This window comes from Cervus canadensis, chromosome 8, assembly GCF_019320065.1.
Source record: "Cervus canadensis isolate Bull #8, Minnesota chromosome 8, ASM1932006v1, whole genome shotgun sequence".
NCBI classification, from domain to species: domain Eukaryota; kingdom Metazoa; phylum Chordata; class Mammalia; order Artiodactyla; family Cervidae; genus Cervus; species Cervus canadensis.
Window position 1 is genome coordinate 83,854,081 of NC_057393.1, and position 18,678 is coordinate 83,872,758.

Consider the following 18,678-nt stretch of genomic DNA (forward strand, 5'->3'; position numbering starts at 1 on the left):
CTTCCCTCAACCCCTTCCCCTCCCCTATGCCCAAGAAAATAGACAGACTGGGTTCACCTTCACTTGTACAGAGGAAGGTAACGCTAAAAGAAAACACACAAGAGAAAGACACATAGAAGAAGCCACATCCATCAAGTTTTAAAACATGATCAATAATCTATATTGCCTACTGACATACATGGGCTTCCCTCATACTCAGTTGGTAAAGAATCCGCCTGCAATGCAGGAGACCCTGGTTCGATTCCTGGGTCAGGAAGATCCGCTGGAGAAGGGATAAGCTAACCACTCCAGTATTCTTGCACTTCCCTTGTGGCTCAGCTGGTAAAGAAGCCGCCTGCAATGTGGAAGACCTGGGTTCAATTCCTGGATTGGGAAGATCCCCTGGAGAAGGGCAAGGCTATTCACTCCAGTATTCTGGCCTGGAGAAGTCCATGGACTGCATAGTCCATGAGGTTGCAAAGAGTTGGACATGACTGAGAAACTTTCACTTTCACTGATACATATGCACATGATCAAAGTCTAAGGAAATGCATGGAAACCAGGCATCAGATTCAGGGTCCAGCCAGGGAGGCAGGGGCTCACAGGAATTACTACTATGTATTGCTCTGTCTTTTTAAAATGGGCAGTAGGTTACTTCTTAAGTGACTGGTAGGGGTACATGGATACTCAATACATTCTTCTTTATACTGCCTTGTAAGTCATAAGTGAAATACTGGTGAAGACTCCAGAGACAGACGGTGCCCCTGGGCTTCCTGGACACCACGCTGCCCCCTGCACCACCTAGCCTGGGGTGAGTCAGGCCAGGGTCCAAGGTGATCACTGTGCTGCCCGCTTCCCAGCCCTCACATCCTCAGTTTCCTGATCTGCAAACAGGGATCAGAGAACTTAAACTAAACCACCATGCTTTGGTGCTCAGTTTCAGGAGTGTTTTTGTCTCATTCGATAGTATAAGTGAGAGGTCAAAGTATAGAAAAAGTATGCACAGCTTCTTAATTTTGCCTGGAAATCTCTACCTTTTTATACCACCCATGGTAGTTTTTTCTCATGTGTTCCTGGTCATCTTTTTACTATACAGGACAATCCCTTCCTTTTAAGTATTTTATTCTGCTGATTAGTTTGGTAATTAAAAAGAAACTACAGCTGTTCTCCTGACTGAAGTGTCCTCTTGCCTAGAAAGGCAGGGAAACACTCTGCTTCCGGGTGACTGAAGGGTGTTATTCTTGAATGAGCTTGTTGGTCAGAGCTGGAGGTTTGTTTGAGGTTTCTAGGTTTACCACCAAAGACCTAGAAAAGAAGAACCCTTCATTTTCCTTTTACTGACTTCCTGAAAATACGCCAGGACTGGGCTGTCCTTGAGGGGCCCTGCAAGGGGGTTAAAGAGCTCTTGAAAACTGCCACCACCACTGCCTGGAGCTGTGAACCTTGAGGGAACTATTTCTATTGAGATGTATTCTGGACATTTGACTTGACTAAAATGGATCTCCCCTTGCAATATTTTTCCAATTTCATAGTGAAAGCTAAAGACAAAATCATTGATTGGGCTGGTATAGTAATGCATATTTTTAAAAGGTTTATACATATTATCTTATTTTATCCTTACAACATTTCCATAAAGTAACTCCTTTCTTATGTATTAGAAACTGTCGAACATGGAAATAAGATGCTCAGGGTCACTCAGGGATTCAGAGCCAGGAGCCAAGTTGGGATTAGAACCCAACTCTCCATGTGCCTTCCTCCCGCTAAATCACACTAAACACAGCTGGACTAAATCTAGAACCCAGCTCACCTACGTTTCCAGTTTAATACCCATCACTCTGCTGAGCATGTGTAGAACGTGGGTGAGGTGAGCAATGAAAGCAGATTAGAGGTATTACCTTGGAAATGTGGATTCAATTAATATAACCCCTGTTCACCCTGTCTCAGTTTTGCATTCATATCTCATGCCTCTCTGAACCTGTCAGAATGTCTTACACATTATCGTGAACACCCATGCAGGGCAAGAAAGTTTAGAAACCAGAAGGGAAAGAAACCACAAGAGGGAAGCGTCCGAGCGAGAGTAAGAGTGAACAGAACAGAAGCGCCTGCGTGGCGGCAATGTCTTGGTCTCCTCAACACGCAGGAGTTTGCGATTTCAGACGTTCCACGTCTGCACCTGGGCCGGCTGGGACCCAGGCCAAAGCGGTGACTGCCGCCCAAGCAGGTCTCGGCTTCAGACGAAGAAGGCCCACTGAGGCACAGCACAGAGGCAGGACGAGGGTGTGGGAGACACGGCAGAGACTGAATGCTAGTAACCTTTCAAGCTGTCGCTTGAAATTCCATTTCTTCAAATTAAAGCGGAGATAAGAACACATTCATTTTAGGGTTGTGTCAAGGACTCAGAGCTGCTGCAGTTCAATCTCAGGACAGTGTTTGGTTCTCCATAAATGGCACCTATTGACTTTCATTTTCAATCATCATTGTCATTCATCATCACTACTGAACATAATGAAGAGTTTCCAGCTGCCTGTTTGATTCTGCTGACCTGAAAATGCAAACCTCTCTTCAGCTCAGAGCTATCACATCTCTCTAACACACAGCCCAACAGACCTGGAGGAGGCTCTGCCAGCCAGTCAATATGGAAACCATTTTCTCTAGCTTGCCTTAAGGTTAAGTATCTTCTCTCCTATGAAAAAAAGAAAAGTTATTCAGTCAGAGACTCTTAGATTTTCAGCTGCTACTATTAAAGTATGTCCAAGGAAGCTAGTAAATATATTTTGCAAGAAAACAAATGCTCTTATTCATGAAAATTCATATTCTAGAAAACTCTTCCTGTTACATCTAAAATGGCTTCACATCAGCACCAGAACAATAGAGATGCAATACACATCCCACACACATGGCTACATAAATGCAAGGCAGGCCTGCAGCCTTAACTGTAAGGTAAGTAAGCGTGCGATGGGGCAGACTCCTGCCCGGACTTTACCTGAGGCTGGGGTTCACTGGGGCCACCCACCAACTGCCCTGAGGCCCAGAAGGCAGAGCCAAGAAACAGCCACCTGTGGGCAGATTAAGGAGCGGGCAAGCCAACCACAGTGTCTTGGTCTAGCCAACACCTCAGGAACGTATTCCTTTCTCACTGTTGGTCATCACATTTCACTTGCCGGGCCATCCCCAAAATGCATCCCCTACCCATAACACAAAGCCCAGTAAGCAGATAACCAGGAAGAAATATCCTAACAACCTCTAAAGAGTAATCATGCCTGATCTCCACAGATCCCCTGAAGCTCCTCTAGAGAAGGATAGTTCTCGAAACATTATTCTGCACAGAGTGTGTTGGATGATCAGGGAGAGAGGCTTACAATGTTCCTAATGTCTTCATTCTCTCCCATTATTTCCTTAAGAATAAGGATCTGTGGGAGTCATTTCGGCACACTGTCTCAGTTCCTGTCTTGCTGCTGCCTCTGAGCTCATGTTTTATTCATTCTCATAACTCGGGTAGCAAACAGCACCCAACACCTACAGCTTACTCAATATATGTTTGGTGGAATAAATAAAATTAATTTTAATATAGCCAAAAATTATTGGGAACAGTAAAGAATGCTGATGTGAAGCAGAAAGTAGGACTTTTCTAAAAGGATCCCAAACCTTCCCCTCCTCCAACAGCAAAATCACAATAATAACTGTAGGATCGTTCTATTGCCCAAACAAGAGGGGACCTGTTTTTGTTACTTACCTTGAGAGACTCATAATGGTCCTGTCTGATATCTTCATATTCTTCCAGGATCTCCTCAAAGTACTCATCTTTTAGATTCTCATCTAACAGCTGAGAACACTGGAAATGCAAGATCAAAATGCAGTGACCACAGAGCAGCGAAAGAAGATAAAACAGGCAAAACAAGGGTCAGTCCTGGGGTCACCACCTTCAGCAGGCCTTCCCATGGTCATGTCGTTTCCTCTCCATTTACCAGTTATGCTAGTTTCTGACTGGCTGTAAAGTGTTAACTCAGTAGGCCGGGGGCGCTTCATTGCTGCACATTCTAAACAGAGGACAGATCCTGTGAGGTAAATACTAAGCCTTCAGTGATAAAGAGTGTCTTCGTCTACCTGGGGCCTTGGCCATCCCAGATTGTTTATGCTAACAATGTGATTTATGGGGGGACTTGGCTTGCACTCTGTCTGACCTCTGGAGTGGTTCAGGACTGAGTAAGGTCAGTCAAGTGAGCATGCCACACGTACGTGACTGACTTCCAGTTAAAGCCCCAGACACCCAGGCTCTGTCAGCATCCCTAGTTGGCAACGTTCCATCCATGCTATCACACATCATTAGTTGAAGTATCAAGCCTTGTCCATATGACTCCATAGGGAGACACACCTGGAAGCTAGTGCCTGGCCTTTTCTAAATCTTACTCAATTTTAATCTGTATCCATTCACGGTAATAAACGGTGATTGTGAGTTTAACAGCATTTTTGAGTTCTGTGAGTCACTGAATAAATCACTGAAACTGAGGGGGTTCTGGGGATCCACAACACACTGGGTAGGTACCCCCTCTTCAGGGTTTCAAAGATACTCTTCATCTCTCCATCACCGCACTTTTCACAGGCTCCCAGCATCTGTCTACGTGTCTACTTCCCTTACTAAGGCAGGCCCTTTGGAGGTAGGACTGCACACAGAAGGTGCATCCTCACTGGATGTCTGCTGACAGAATGAGGCTGATCTTCACAGTCAACCATGAACTTCTGTTAAAACAAGAAAGGAAACTGACTGTCTGGGAAATGTGAGGCTACTCAGTAAACTATAGAACAGAATCAGCCAAGTATATTTATGACTATGATTACCAAGTTGGTAGAAGAATCGCTGCCACCAAAGCTGAAAATATAATCACCAAGAAGAAAGATGTGGCCTTGCCTCAGTGGAGTTCTCCTTTAGGAAACTCAGCAGAACTCAGGAAAACAAGAAGGAATGCCTACTCCCGAGTCCCCAGAGCACATGCAAGCAATGCTTTGAAGATTTTAAAACACTGTTACATTCTGCTAGACTTTAAACTCTGGGAAAGTCAGTCAGTCAGTCAGTTCAGTCGCTCAGTCGTGTCCAACTCTTTGCGACCCCATGAATCGCAGCACTCCAGGCCTCCCTGTCCATCACCAGCTCCCGGTGAGCCCCCCTATTTCCAAAACTTGACAGCACCCAGCGGGAACTACTGGGGAGGTGGAAGGTGCTGCTTCCGTTGGCCGGCCCTTCCACACCCCTGTGGGACTCCTGCTCCCAGAGCTGTGGCGACAAGCCCCTCCCTGCCCAGGCTGACTTGCTCAATAAGAACAAGTTCATGGCCAATTATATGGGCTGTTCCATATGATCAATCACAAAATCAGAGTCAACCTGGGTTTTCATGCCAACCATCAGACACAGTACAGCTTTTCTTATCCTCTTTTTCTTTCTCATAGCAAATCACAGCACAATGAGAGGGAATACATTGAAAATAAATTTGGGCATCTTGTTTTTTATTTTTTAAAAAAAGGAAAAAAGCAAGGGGGCATCCCCCAACGTAAATCTCCAACTATTAAGCAGCTACGGTATTTTGGAATCTTTCAAATAAAAACATGAGACAGTAGCCAGAGCGTAAGCCTGTGCCGTACTCACTGCAGTGAGATCAAAAGACTCTAAACCAACTATCAATCTAAACAAGTCAGCCTAAACAAACTCTACCAATGACTCCCCAAACGTGTCACCAGCAGTTACCCAACTGACTTATCATCAGACTATATCTGAGTGATTTTAAAGGGTGGCTGTTCCTTTGTATATGAGAAGAACCAACCACAGTCGGCTGGACCACACAGTGAAGAACACAGATGCCCCCGCCTCCTCCTCTGCGGGCTTCCAGCTGGGCCCATGGTGCTTAAGCTCTTCAAGACAATGGAAGAGTGTCCTAGAGATGGAATCAAGGGGCCAAGTGCTTCCCAGCTAAAGTGCGCCCTAACCTGAGGGGCTTTGTCAGTCCTGTGTACTCAAATGGGTTCAACAGCCTGGTCTTCAAATGGGAAGTGTTGTCGCTCATTAGCATTTGAAAATAGCCACTAGCCTTAAAGAGAGTTGCACTGGTTACTCAACCATGGACCTGAAATAAGCTCCTTAGGAAATACAATCCAAATATAAGATATAAATAGTGTTTTTCAAAATTGAGTTGTAGAAATGTACTTTATTTGCACATTAGTCTATGTCAATGGCAAATTAAAAAACTGCAATTTTTTGATTTCAGCCCAATTGTATCCTTAATAAAGGAGACTTATTAAACATTAACAGAACAAGTTTAACTAATGCAGCACAGAGTAAGACCACCTGCGTTCCAATCCACACCTGCTGCTTGAGGGATCTGTGGCCTCAAGAGTTACTGACCTCTCTGTTCCTGTTTCCTCGCCTCTAAAATGGGGATAATGAAAATATCTACCTCATGAGAATTAAATAAAAAGTCCATGTAAAGCACTCAGCACAGTGCTGGGCACACTGTAAATGTTTAATAATGTTAGTGGTTACTGAACAACTTTAATTCACAGGTCTGAAAGAATTCCTTTGGAAAGTGGTTTGGGAGGTGTGGTGGCCCTCATCCAGGCTGGGACCGCGCCTGGGAGTGTCACAAATCGCCAGGCCCCTCAGCGGCCTTCCTTGCCCGCAAACGTGAAGGCTGGACTAGACTGCTGTGTGTGCTCAGCTGCTTCGGTCATGTCCAGCTGTTTGCACCTGTAAGAACTGTAGCCCGCCAGGCTCCTCTGTCTGTGGGATTCTCCAGGCAAGAATACTGGAGTGCGTAGCCATGCCCTTCTCCAGGGACTGGACCTAGGTTTCCTGCACTGCAGGCAGACTCTTTACCCACTGAGCCACCTGGGAATCCCTAGACTAGATGAGTGATGTTTAAATTGTTCTCGTTTGATGAGAAACAGGAGTGGGATGAGGGAGGGGAAGGGGTCACTCTGGTTTGCCCACTGAGTTTCCAGAAAAGACGTCACTTGCAAAGGTTTCTGTGGCAAAAACATACTTGGAAACCACTGGACCACATGGTCACTCAGATTCCCAACAGCTTTTATGTCCCATTATTCAATGAATATAATGAAACACATAACAAGAGAGAATGTTAGGCTTCATGATAGAGAAAAGCAGAAAAAACCACTAAGGTAAGTTGTTTATCATATTCACTAAATTCTGCGTTTTAAACATATATCTGTGAATGTTTTTCTGTCTTCAGGTAGGGTCAATTGGCCCATTTCAGTTTAAACGTTTTTCTATCTGGAAATGGGTTATTTAAAAAAATTTACATTCCTATTACTCAACCACAATAAAGAACGAAATTTTCAGCAACATGGATGGACCTAGAGATTATCATACCAAGTGAAGTCAGAAAAAGACAAATATCATATGATGCCACTTACATGCAGAATCTAAAACAGGACCCAAATGAATATATTTCTGAAGCAAAAACAGAATCACGGACATAGAAAACAGATTGGCAGCTACCAAAGGAGAGGGAATGGAGTAAGAGATGGATCGGGAGGTTGGGATTATCAGATGTAAGCTTTATGTGTAGGATGGATAAACAACAAGGTCCCACTGTCCAGCACAGAGAACTACAATCCATAATCAGAAAGAATATTTAAAAAAAAAAAAGAATGTATAAATATGTGTGATTTGATTTTGCTGTACGGCAGAAATTAACATAACTTTGTAAATCAACTATACTTCAATTAAAAAAAACTGATAAATTCTACATTCCTTTAGCTGGAGTTAAGAAAGTGCCCATTCATATTTGTAAATACTCTAAATGACTGAAACCCCGCTCTGGGTTGGCGTCCTGGCATCACTGCTCTGCTGCTCAGACCAGCACTGCCGATGCTGGCTCAAGAAGAGGTCCCAGAAGGCACAGGACACACTGACCCACCTCCTCCGGCAATGCGGATACCTGCAGTGACCCTACCACAAGCCCTAGGATAGTCTTTGACGATTCTTTTTAGTAGAACAGGACAAAAATAAACAGAAGATCTTGGGCAGTACCCTTAACTCGCAACGCTCTCATTTTCTCATTACAACAGATCTGCAATGACATGAGGCCCACACTTACCACCACCACGCTCTTGGACGCGTCCAGGACGTGGATCACAGGTGCACTGTATCTTGGGGCTATTTTAACTGCTGTGTGGGTTCTGAAAAGAGGGGTCAGGGGGAAAAACACATCCGTCAGGGCTGACAGTTGCTACACAACTCCTGTTCAGAACCATTGGAGATAATGTTTCTACAGTGCTTTCCAGAGAAAAATCTCACGGTACTTATAAATACTGCATATCCCTTCAAAAGCGAGAATGACCTTCTCCCCACCCCAACATGGGGAAGCCAAGGGGAAAAGACTTGGATTTTTGGCCCAGCCAACAAAGACGTCTAGGGTGAAAAGAGGGCAATGTCCTCAGCTCTCTGCCAATGGGATCAGACTGGCCTGGTGACTGCACTTTGCTTTCATAAAGGTCAAAGTGGAGTGTTCCTGCAGATCAACTGGGCCACCAGCCAGAGTCCCTGGAGAAGCAGACAGCGGCAGGGGACACGGGACCAGTCCCCAGCTGCTGCTTCCCGCCTCCCACCAAGAGACACCAACACTCCTCCAACCCAAGCCCACCTTCTACTTGTCGGAAGGAAACTTGGACCTAAATAAATTCAACACACAGTAATAGAGAGAGGTTAAAGCAACAAGATCTTATCCTAACACTGGCTCAGCCCCCAATTTCTTTCGCCAAACCAGAAAATGTCAGTTCTGAGGAAGAAACACTCTTTAATGCTTAAAATCACCTGATTTTACCAACAAATTGCCCTCTGATTGCTGAATGTTTATATCAATAGCACAGGCTACGTATCTGCTATTTTAGTATGAAGCACAACGTATTAAAGTGAGAATTGAAGATATATACATCCTTCCTGCATGTGGTTAATCTAGGGCCCTGAGGCTGGGACAGAAGTGCAGACTTTGCCACAATCCCATGTACATGGGTGATAACAGTAGCTCCCACTCCCACTAAAAGGACAGTGTTTCCAGTCTTCTCTCCTCCTCCTTTCCCCCTTAAAGCAGCAGCAGCTTTCTCTAAGTCACATACTTTCATATTCTTTCCCCTCAACTAAAATATATTCCCATTTGGAAAGATGTCCAGAATGTGCTATTTTACAGGGGAAAACCAAATTAGCAAAAACAGTTTGTTTAAAAGAACTTTATTTAAAAAATAAACAAAACAAAATACTAACACCCTCAACCTGCCCCAACCAACCAACCAACCAACCTTAAAGTGGCTGTATAATAGAAAAAGCAAAGACAGATATCAAAATGTCAGCACTGGTTACATGAAGATTAGAACTGGGGCTGACTCTGGGAAGGAAGAGACAAAAGTTTAACTTTATGAATTCTTTGACATGTTCTAATAATTGTGAATTACTGAGGCAATTTTTGAAAACCAAAAAAAAAAAAAATTAAAGGTATAATATCTGAGTGTGTTTTTAATAGGCTTCTAAGGAAAGACTCTAAAAACTCATTCACAATGAGACAGACAAAACCTCTAACATTTCACCTGTCCCGTTTCTCAGCATATTTCTCTACAGAAATAGAAAGCAAAGGACGAAAGCCATAAGCCACCAGAACTGGGCTGTAAGATGGAGTTCAGCCTAGACCAGCCAGCGCAGAAGATACCTTCTGGACTGGGAGGCTGGGATGGCCACCAGCAGGGGGCGCTGCACCGCTGCCCTCGAGCAGCCTAAGGAATGCCAGGGCCTCCTCAGGAGCATCTGTGCCTACTGTGTGCTCGGAGACCACAGATTCTGAAGTTACCCTGGGTAGTCTATGAGGCGGGGAAGATTTTCAAACAGGAGGAAAAGTTATAAAGAAGGAGTTGCTTCCAGCTTCAAAATAGAACACAAGTCAGACTCTGTATGCTTCCTCTTCCTCAGATGCTTCCTCAGCAACTTGAAACACACAAATATACCTATGTCTTTTTCCTCCATGAAGCTCCCCCAAGAAACAATATTTTAGGCCCGATGTGACTTCAGTGACATTTCTTTTAAAGCTAGTTGGTAAAAATTGAAATGTTTACACCAACATAATTGATATTTAGTAAGTATCTAAGGTTTCTCAGTGCAATTCTGGTCATTGTCTATTTGATGGTCTGGAAAAGGGCACTGAGAAGAAATGGATGGATTTCATGATTTAAAAAAAGCAAATCAAAGTACTCCTTTCCAACATAAAAATTGCCCAAGCTGGATGAGCACAGGCATGAAGTTTGAGTCTGTCCAGCTATCAGCAATAAATGCTGGAGAGGGCGTGGAGAAAAGGGAGCCCTCTTACACTGCTGGTGGGAATGCAAACTAGTACAGCCGCTATGGAGAACAGTGTGGAGATTTCTTAAAAAACTGGAAACAGAACTGCCATACGACCCAGCAATCCCACCGCTGGGCATACACACCACAGAAACCAGAATTGAAAGAGACACGTGTACCCCAGTGTTCATCACAGCACTGTTTACAAGAGCTAGGACATGGAAGCAGCCTAGATGTCCAACAGCAGAAGAATGAATAAGAAAGCTGTGGTACAAGCAAGCATCACCCTCAATGGTGAAAAATTGAAAGCATTTCCCCTGAAATCAGGAACAAGACAAGGGTGCCCACTCTCACCACTACTATTCAACATAGTGTTGGAAGTTTTGGCCACAGCAATCAGAGCAGAAAAAGAAGTAAAAGGAATCCAGATAGGAAAAGAAGAAGTGAAACTCTCACTGTTTGCAGATGACATGATCCTCTACATAGAAAACCCTAAAGACTCTTCCAGAAAATTACTAGAGCTAATCAATGAATATAGTAAAGTTGCAGGATATAAAATTAACACACAGAAATCCCTTGCATTCCTATATACTAACAACGAAAAAACAGAAAGAGAAATTAAGGAAACAATACCATTCACCATTGCAACAAAAAGAATAAAATACTTAGGAGTATATCTACCTAAAGAAACAAAAGACCTATACATAGAAAACTATAAAACACTGATGAAAGAAATCAAAGAGGACACAAACAGATGGAGAAACATACCGTGTTCATGGATTGGAAGAATCAATATTGTCAAAATGGCTATTCTACCCAAAGCAATCTATAGATTCAATGCAATCCCTATCAAGCTACCAACGGTATTTTTCACAGAACTAGACCAAAGAATTTCACAATTTGTATGGAAATACAAAAAACCTCGAATAGCCAAAGTAATCTTGAGAAAGAAGAATGGAACTGGAGGAATCAACCTGCCTGACTTCAGACTCTACTACAAAGCCACAGTCATCAAGACAGTATGGTACTGGCACAAAGACAGAAATATAGATCAATGGAACAGAATAGAAAGCCCAGAGATAAATCCACGAACCTATGGACACCTTATCTTTGACAAAGGAGGCAAGGATATACAATGGAAAAAAGACAACCTCTTTAACAAGTGGTGCTGGGAAAACTGGTCAACCACTTGTAAAAGAATGAAACTAGAACACTTTCTAACACCATACACAAAAATAAACTCAAAATGGATTAAAGATCTAAATGTAAGACCAGAAACTATAAAACTCCTAGAGGAGAACATAGGCAAAACACTCTCCGACATAAATCACAGCAAGATCCTCTATGACCCACCTCCCAGAATATTGGAAATAAAAGCAAAACTAAACAAATGGGACCTAATGAAACTTAAAAGCTTTTGCACTACAAAGGAAACTATAAGTAAGGTGAAAAGACAGCCCTCAGATTGGGAGAAAATAATAGCAAATGAAGCAACAGACAAGGATTAATCTCAAAAATATACAAGCAACTCCTGCAGCTCAATTCCAGAAAAATAAATGACCCAATCAAAAAATGGGCCAAAGAACTAAACAGACATTTCTCCAAAGAAGACATACAGATGGCTAACAAACACATGAAAAGATGCTCACATCACTCATTATCAGAGAAATGCAAATCAAAACCACAATGTGGTACCATTACACGCCAGTCAGGATGGCTGCTATCCAAAAGTCTACAAGCAATAAATGCTGGAGAGGGTGTGGAGAAAAGGGAACTCTCTTACACTGTTGGTGGGAATGCAAACTAGTACAGCCGCTATGGAAAACAGTGTGGAGATTTCTTAAAAAACTGGAAATAGAACTGCCATATGACCCAGCAATCCCACTTCTGGGCATACACACTGAGGAAACCAGATCTGAAAGAGACACGTGCACCCCAATGTTCATCGCAGCACTGTTTATAATAGCCAGGACATGGAAGCAACCTAGATGCCCATCAGCAGATGAATGGATAAGGAAGCTGTGGTACATATACACCATGGAATATTACTCAGCCATTAAAAAGAATTCATTTGAACCAGTCCTAATGAGATGGATGAAACTGGAGCCCATTATACAGAGTGAAGTAAGCCAGAAAGATAAAGAACATTACAGCATACTAACACATATATATGGAATTTAGAAAGATGGTAACGATAACCCTATATGCAAAACAGAAAAAAACACAGAAATACAGAACAGACTTGTAACTCTGTGGGAGAAGGTGAAGGGGATGTTTGAAAAGAACAGCATGATATATATCTATGGTGAAACAGATCACCAGCCCAGGTGGGATGCATGAGACAAGTGCTCGGGCCTGGTGCACTGGGAAGACCCAGAGGAATAGGGTGGAGAGGGAGGGGGGGATCGGGATGGGGAATACGTGTAAATCTATGTCTGATTCATATCAATGTATGACAAAACCCACTGAAATGTTGTGAAGTAATTAGCCTCCAACTAATAAAAAAAAAAATAAATTAAAAAAAAAAAAGAAAGCTGTGGTACATATACACAATGGAATATTACTCAGCCATTAAAAAGAACACATTTGAGTCAGTTCTAATGAGGAGGATGAAACTGGAGCCTATTATACAAAGTGAAGTCAGTCAGAAAGAAAAACACTAACACAGTATATTAACACATATATATGGAATTTAGAAAGATGGTAACGACCCTATATGTAAGACAGCAAAAGAGACACAGATGTAAAGAATAGACTTCTGGACTCTGTGGGAGAAGGCAAGGGTGGGATGATTTAAGAGAATTCTTAGCACTGAAACATGTATATTACCATATGTGAAATTGATCACCAGTCCAAGTTCGGTGCATGAAACAGGGCATTCAAAGTCAGTGCACTGGGACAACCCTGAGGGATGGGGTGGGCAGGGAGGTGGGAGGGGGGTTCAGGATGGGGGACACATGTTCACCCATGGCTGATTCATGTCAATGTATGGCAAAAACCACTACAATACTGTAAAGTAATTAGCCTCCAATTAAAATAAATTAATTAATTTTTAAAAAAAGCATGCTCCTGGTTTGACATTGATTCCACTTTTTTCTAAGCCTCCATTTATACAAACTTCTCCAGGTGGAAGAAGACTTCTTTCTGAAGTCTGAAAAAATGCAAAACATTGGAATCTCTCCTCTCCTTCCTACATACCCAGAGAAAAGGGGTAGAGGCTGAGGCTGAATCTCAAACGCATCTCTGCGAAATCACTGGTCCACACCTAGGATTTAATTAGTCGCCTCCCATAGTGACCGACTAGCCCTGGCGATGTCAGCCCTAGCCCACGGTCTCCCGCCTCGCTACCAGCGTGGGTGAGGCCTCATCTGTGCGAGTGTCTAATGTTGAGGTCCTCCCTCAGCCCGTGGGACTGCTAGCACAAAGCTGCCCCCAGCTGCAGGCTGGAGCCGACCTAAGAGGGCACGAGAAGAAATTCTTCCACATTCTGAAAAAGAACACATACTCCAAGCATCTATTTCATGCCATATCCTATCCCAGAATTAATGTTTTACATAAATGCAGCATGACCAAAACTTAAAATGTGAAGAGAAAAATGAAAGAAAATGGAAAATAAATTTCAGGAAAATTAAGGTAGAATCAGGAGTGAGATTAGCATATAAAATTCATTCCATGAAATCCTATACAGAGGAAAATATTATCAGTTATGTGATTCAGCACCATACTTTGGAGCAATTTAAAAAAACAAAACAAAACTCAGAAAATTACCTCCCACTTTGGGCAATGTGACTTCCTGTTGAATTCTGCAAGTTAAATTACACAAAAGATAATAGAAAAGGACATTTTGCAGCTATTGGCTTTAAACCAGTTAAAAATTGAGAGCTAACTGCCAGACTTTTGCCCTTGAGAAGTTCTATAGCTAAAAGGGCCAGATTTCTATTAAAGTCATTTCTAGTTTGTGATACAAAATCAGCTGTATTACAGACAGTAAACTGTTCAGTTTTCTATTCTCTTATTGCTATAGGTTTAAAAGGGCCCCTCCAAGCACATTTCTACCCACAAATGATTCCAAATCTGTATAACCCTTTCAGCCTCTCCAAGGATCCATCCTCAAGTCTCATTTTGAGTGTCTGGGGGAACAGTTCTAATTCTCTCTTGCTACTGGAAAAGCCATGCTGCTATTCCCCTCAGAAATCTGCTTTCATGAGAACTTGGAAGTCCTGAGCCTCCATCTGCTCAAAAAGGAGTTAGTAAAGGAAAGAACTGGGCCATTGCTAAGCCCTCCCTCGACAGATCTGTAGGAGGTGATGATAAGGTTCTCAGATGGCTTCTGAGACAGTCAAACTCCTGAATGCGTTCTGGCAAAGCTGACTCTCCTAGGGTAGATGGCTTCCTACAGATGCGAGCAGCACTAACCATAAAGGAAGAGATGCAGAAATCAGACTTCATGAACATCTGACAGGGGCTTCCCTGGTGGCTCAGACAGTAAAGAATCTGCCCGCAGTGCAGAAGACTAGGATTTGATCCCTGGGTCAGGAAGAACCCTTAGAGAAGGGAATGGCTACCCACTCCAGTATTCTTGCCTGGAGAATTCCATGGACAGAGGAGCCTGGGGGGCTACAGTCCATGGGGTTACAGAGAGTCAGACACCACTGAGAGACTAACGCTTTCTGAGAAAGAGCTGCATTCAATGTGAATAAAGAATGCATACAAATTAGTAATAAAAATAGTGAAATACCTAATTTAAAAAGAAAAAATTCAAAAAGCATATCCAAATTGTCAATATACATGTGAAAATGTACTCAACATCATTAGTCAGCAGAGAAATATAAATAAAGATCTTATTAAGATATTATTACGTACATACAAAAATGGTGAACACTGAAAAAGGTGCAGAATAACCAGAAGCCTCATAATTGCTGGTGGGAGTATAAATTAGTACAATCACTTTGGAAAAAGATCCTGCAATAAATATCTAATGCAGATGTTGCTGCCACATAGTCACTAAGTTGTGTCTGACTTTTGTGACCCTGTGAGTCCATGGAATGCAGATGACCATATGTACATTCTGTGAACCAGCAAGTCTGCTTCAGGGAAGATAGACATTTATAGCAGCATTCCACGTAACAACCCCAAACTGGAAAAACCCAGATGTCCATGACAGTAGCAAGGATAAATAACCCAGAGGGCATTATACAATTCAATATTTTACCACAAAGTGAGAAAAAAAAAAAAAATCAAACCAAAAACCCCCCACTACTCTAACAATGAGTTTGGGCCTTAAAGACATAATGTTGAGCTGGACACAGAAGAATATACACAGTAGATTAAGTATGTAAGTAGTATCAATGGAATCCACTTATACAAAGCTGAAATGCAGGCCAAACTGGAGAAAGAGAGGGTTACCTGGAAGCAAGACTACTGGCTTTTATTTTCTAATAATTTTTCAGAAACTGTAACAGGCAAGGAAGAGAGCCAGAAAAACTCATCGAGAAACAGAATACTGGAGTTAAACAGACCTGGGAGATCATAGGAACCAGATGTCTGTCTCCTGAGAGGAACACCTTCAGTTTTCCAGACAAAGAGAACAGATATTCTACAAGAGCATGAAGATTGTGGGTCATTACTGATCTGATTGATTTTAACTTGATATACCAGATTATAACTGTTAAGATTCATTTATGGCTAATGTTGCCAACGATATATCTTGAGAGGCTAGTCATGTTACTTTCTCTTATTTTTTAAGGAACCTCTTTAATCTGGTGGCTCTTACTTGGTGAGAGATGTAATAGAATTAACTATTGGTAAAGTTCCAACTTGGGCTTTTCTGGCGGCTCAGTGGCAAAGAACCTGCCTGCCAATGCAGGAGACACAGGAGACGCAAGTTCGATCCCTGGGTCAGGAAGATCCCCTGGAGAAGAAAATGGCAGCCACTGCAGTGTTCTTGCCTGGGGAATCCCACGGACAGAGAGGCCTGGCAGGCTATGGTCCACGGGGTGACAGGAGTCGCACACAGCTGAGAGGCTAAACAACAGTAACAGTGTTCCAGCTTGAACAAGTAGCAGGATGTGGTTTCCTGATACTGAACTTCCAAGTGTAGAGTCCTCATAAAATCTTTCTTATTTGGAAACTAGCATCACATTCACATAACTCATAATGCATTTCATTACATCTGCTCATTTAAATATTTCTTTATTCCTATTTTATAACTGTGATTTTAAAAGGTCTTTCATGTTGACAATAATCTATAGATTCTCTTACCATTCTCTTTACTAAGCTAATGAATATTCCCACTATAATCATTCAATTACCCAAACTATGCTCATTGAAATCCCAGTTATTGACAGTTGGTCATATTCCTGGAGAACAATCTTTCACATAATCCTAGCAGGTTAAGTTCTCCGTGGAAAAACAAAGCCAGTTTTCTAACGTGAGCAATAATAACCACACTATTGAGTTCTCCAAGTATGAAAAGCAATTAGTGGAGATAGAACACTGTGACCACTCATGAAAATGTTCTATTCAGATTATAAGTGGGAGGATGGTCAATTTCATGTGCCAATTTGGCAAGGCCATGGTACCTGGTTTTTGGTCAAACAACAATCTAGATGTTTCTGTGAGGATATTTTTCACATGTGATTAACATTTACATCAGTAGGCTCTGAGTAAAGCAGATTGCCCTCCATAATATGGGCAGGCCTCATCTAATCAAATGAAGACCTTAAGAGAAGGCTGTATATTGTCACCCTGCTTATTTAACTTATATGCAGAGCACGTCATGTGAAATGCTGGGCTGGATGAAGCACAAGGTGGAATCAAGACTGGCAGGAGAAATATCAATAACCTCAGATATGCACCCTTATGGAAGAAAGTGAAGAGGAACTAAAGAGCCTCTTGATGAAAGTGAAAGGGGAGAGTGAAAAAGCTAGCTTAAAACGCAACATTCAAAAAACTAAGATCAGGGCATCTGGTCCCATCACTCCATGGCAAACAGATGGGGAAACAATAGAAACAGTGAAAGACTTTATTTTCTTGGGCTCCAAAATCACTGCGGATGGTGACTGCAGCCATGAAATTAAAAGACGCTTCCTCCTTGGAAGAAAAGTTATGACCAACCTAGAGAGCATATTAAAAAGCAGAGACATTACTTTGCTGCCAGAAGTCTGTACAGTCAAAGCTATGGTTTTTCCAATAGTCATGTATGGATGTGAGAGTTGGACCATAAAGAAGGTTGAGCGCCAAAGAATCGATGCTTTCAAACTGTGGTATTAGAGAAGGCTCTTTAGAGTCCCTTGAACTGCAAGGAGATCAAACCAGTTAATCCAAAAGGAAATCAGCCCTGAATATTCATTGGAAGGACTGAAGCTGCAGCTTAAGCTCCAGTATGCTGGTCACCTGATGCGAAGAGCCGACTCTTTCGTAAAGGCCCTGATGTTGGGAAAGATTGAAGGCAGGACGAGAAGGGGACGACAGAGGGCAAGACAGTTGGATGGCATCACGGACTCAATGGACATGAGTTTGAGCATGCTCCGGGAGATGGTGATAGGCAGGGAAGCCTGGTGTGCTGCAGTCCATGGGGTCACAAAGAGTCAGACACGACTGAGCAACTGAACAACAACAAAGAGAAAAGACTGGGTTCCCAGAGGAAGGAGGCCTTCTTCCTCCAGGCTGCCTTTGGACTCAAGATTCACAGCAACTCTTGCCAGGCCTCCAGTAGGCCCACCTGCTCTGCAGATTTCAGACGTTCTTGTTTCCAGAATCACATGAGATGGTTCCTTAAAATCAATTTCTCTGTCTCCCTCCCCCGATGCCCCATGTACAGACACACATCCTGCTTGTAGATTCCTAACTACTACAAGTGGCTTAACATACAGTTGTTTCTAGTGTGAAAGGAACTCTGAATAGCTCTGACCTGCCATCTACTGTATTTTGTATCAGAAACAAACTACATGCTTGTGCGCCCATCAGGATCAGTGCTCTACCTGGGCACTGCTCCCTGCCAAAGTGAACAACGTGGGGCATAAGGAATGTGTCATGAAAGTCTATGACCTCTAACTAACATACCTCTCACTGAACATCATTATGATCGTGACCCCAGGAGATATATGACAAAGTGAATAATGACCGTGCGACCAAATCTGAACCTTCTCTTCTTTAAATTATTTGACCCAGAGGTTCCCAAAAGGTCTCCTTTTCAGAAACAACTTCCCAAAGTGATCCTCTGATTCATTTTCTCTCAGTCAGCTTTCTATCTCAACTATTACAAGGTCAGAGTTTCCTCAATAGAGCCCGTAATTATTCAGACACCTGCTTCAAGACAGAGAGTGGGCTAAAGTTCAAGCAGTGCCTTTGTGCTAACACACACATCT

The 18,678-nt window shown here is 42.6% G+C and overlaps 1 protein-coding gene across 4 annotated transcripts in view; it reads right to left on the minus strand.

Moving 5' to 3' along the window:
- MTR (5-methyltetrahydrofolate-homocysteine methyltransferase) overlaps window positions 1-18,678 on the minus strand; it is a 125,257-nt gene that overhangs the window by 12,643 nt on the left and 93,936 nt on the right. For all 4 annotated transcript variants that reach the window (XM_043477017.1, XM_043477016.1, XM_043477015.1 and 1 more), the window contains 3 exons: window positions 8,085-8,166; window positions 3,713-3,811; window positions 2,587-2,662 (listed from right to left, as the gene is read on the minus strand). In XM_043477017.1, coding sequence (XP_043332952.1) covers window positions 2,587-2,662; window positions 3,713-3,811; window positions 8,085-8,166 — 257 coding nt within the window. The remainder of the gene's footprint in view (window positions 1-2,586; window positions 2,663-3,712; window positions 3,812-8,084; window positions 8,167-18,678) is intronic.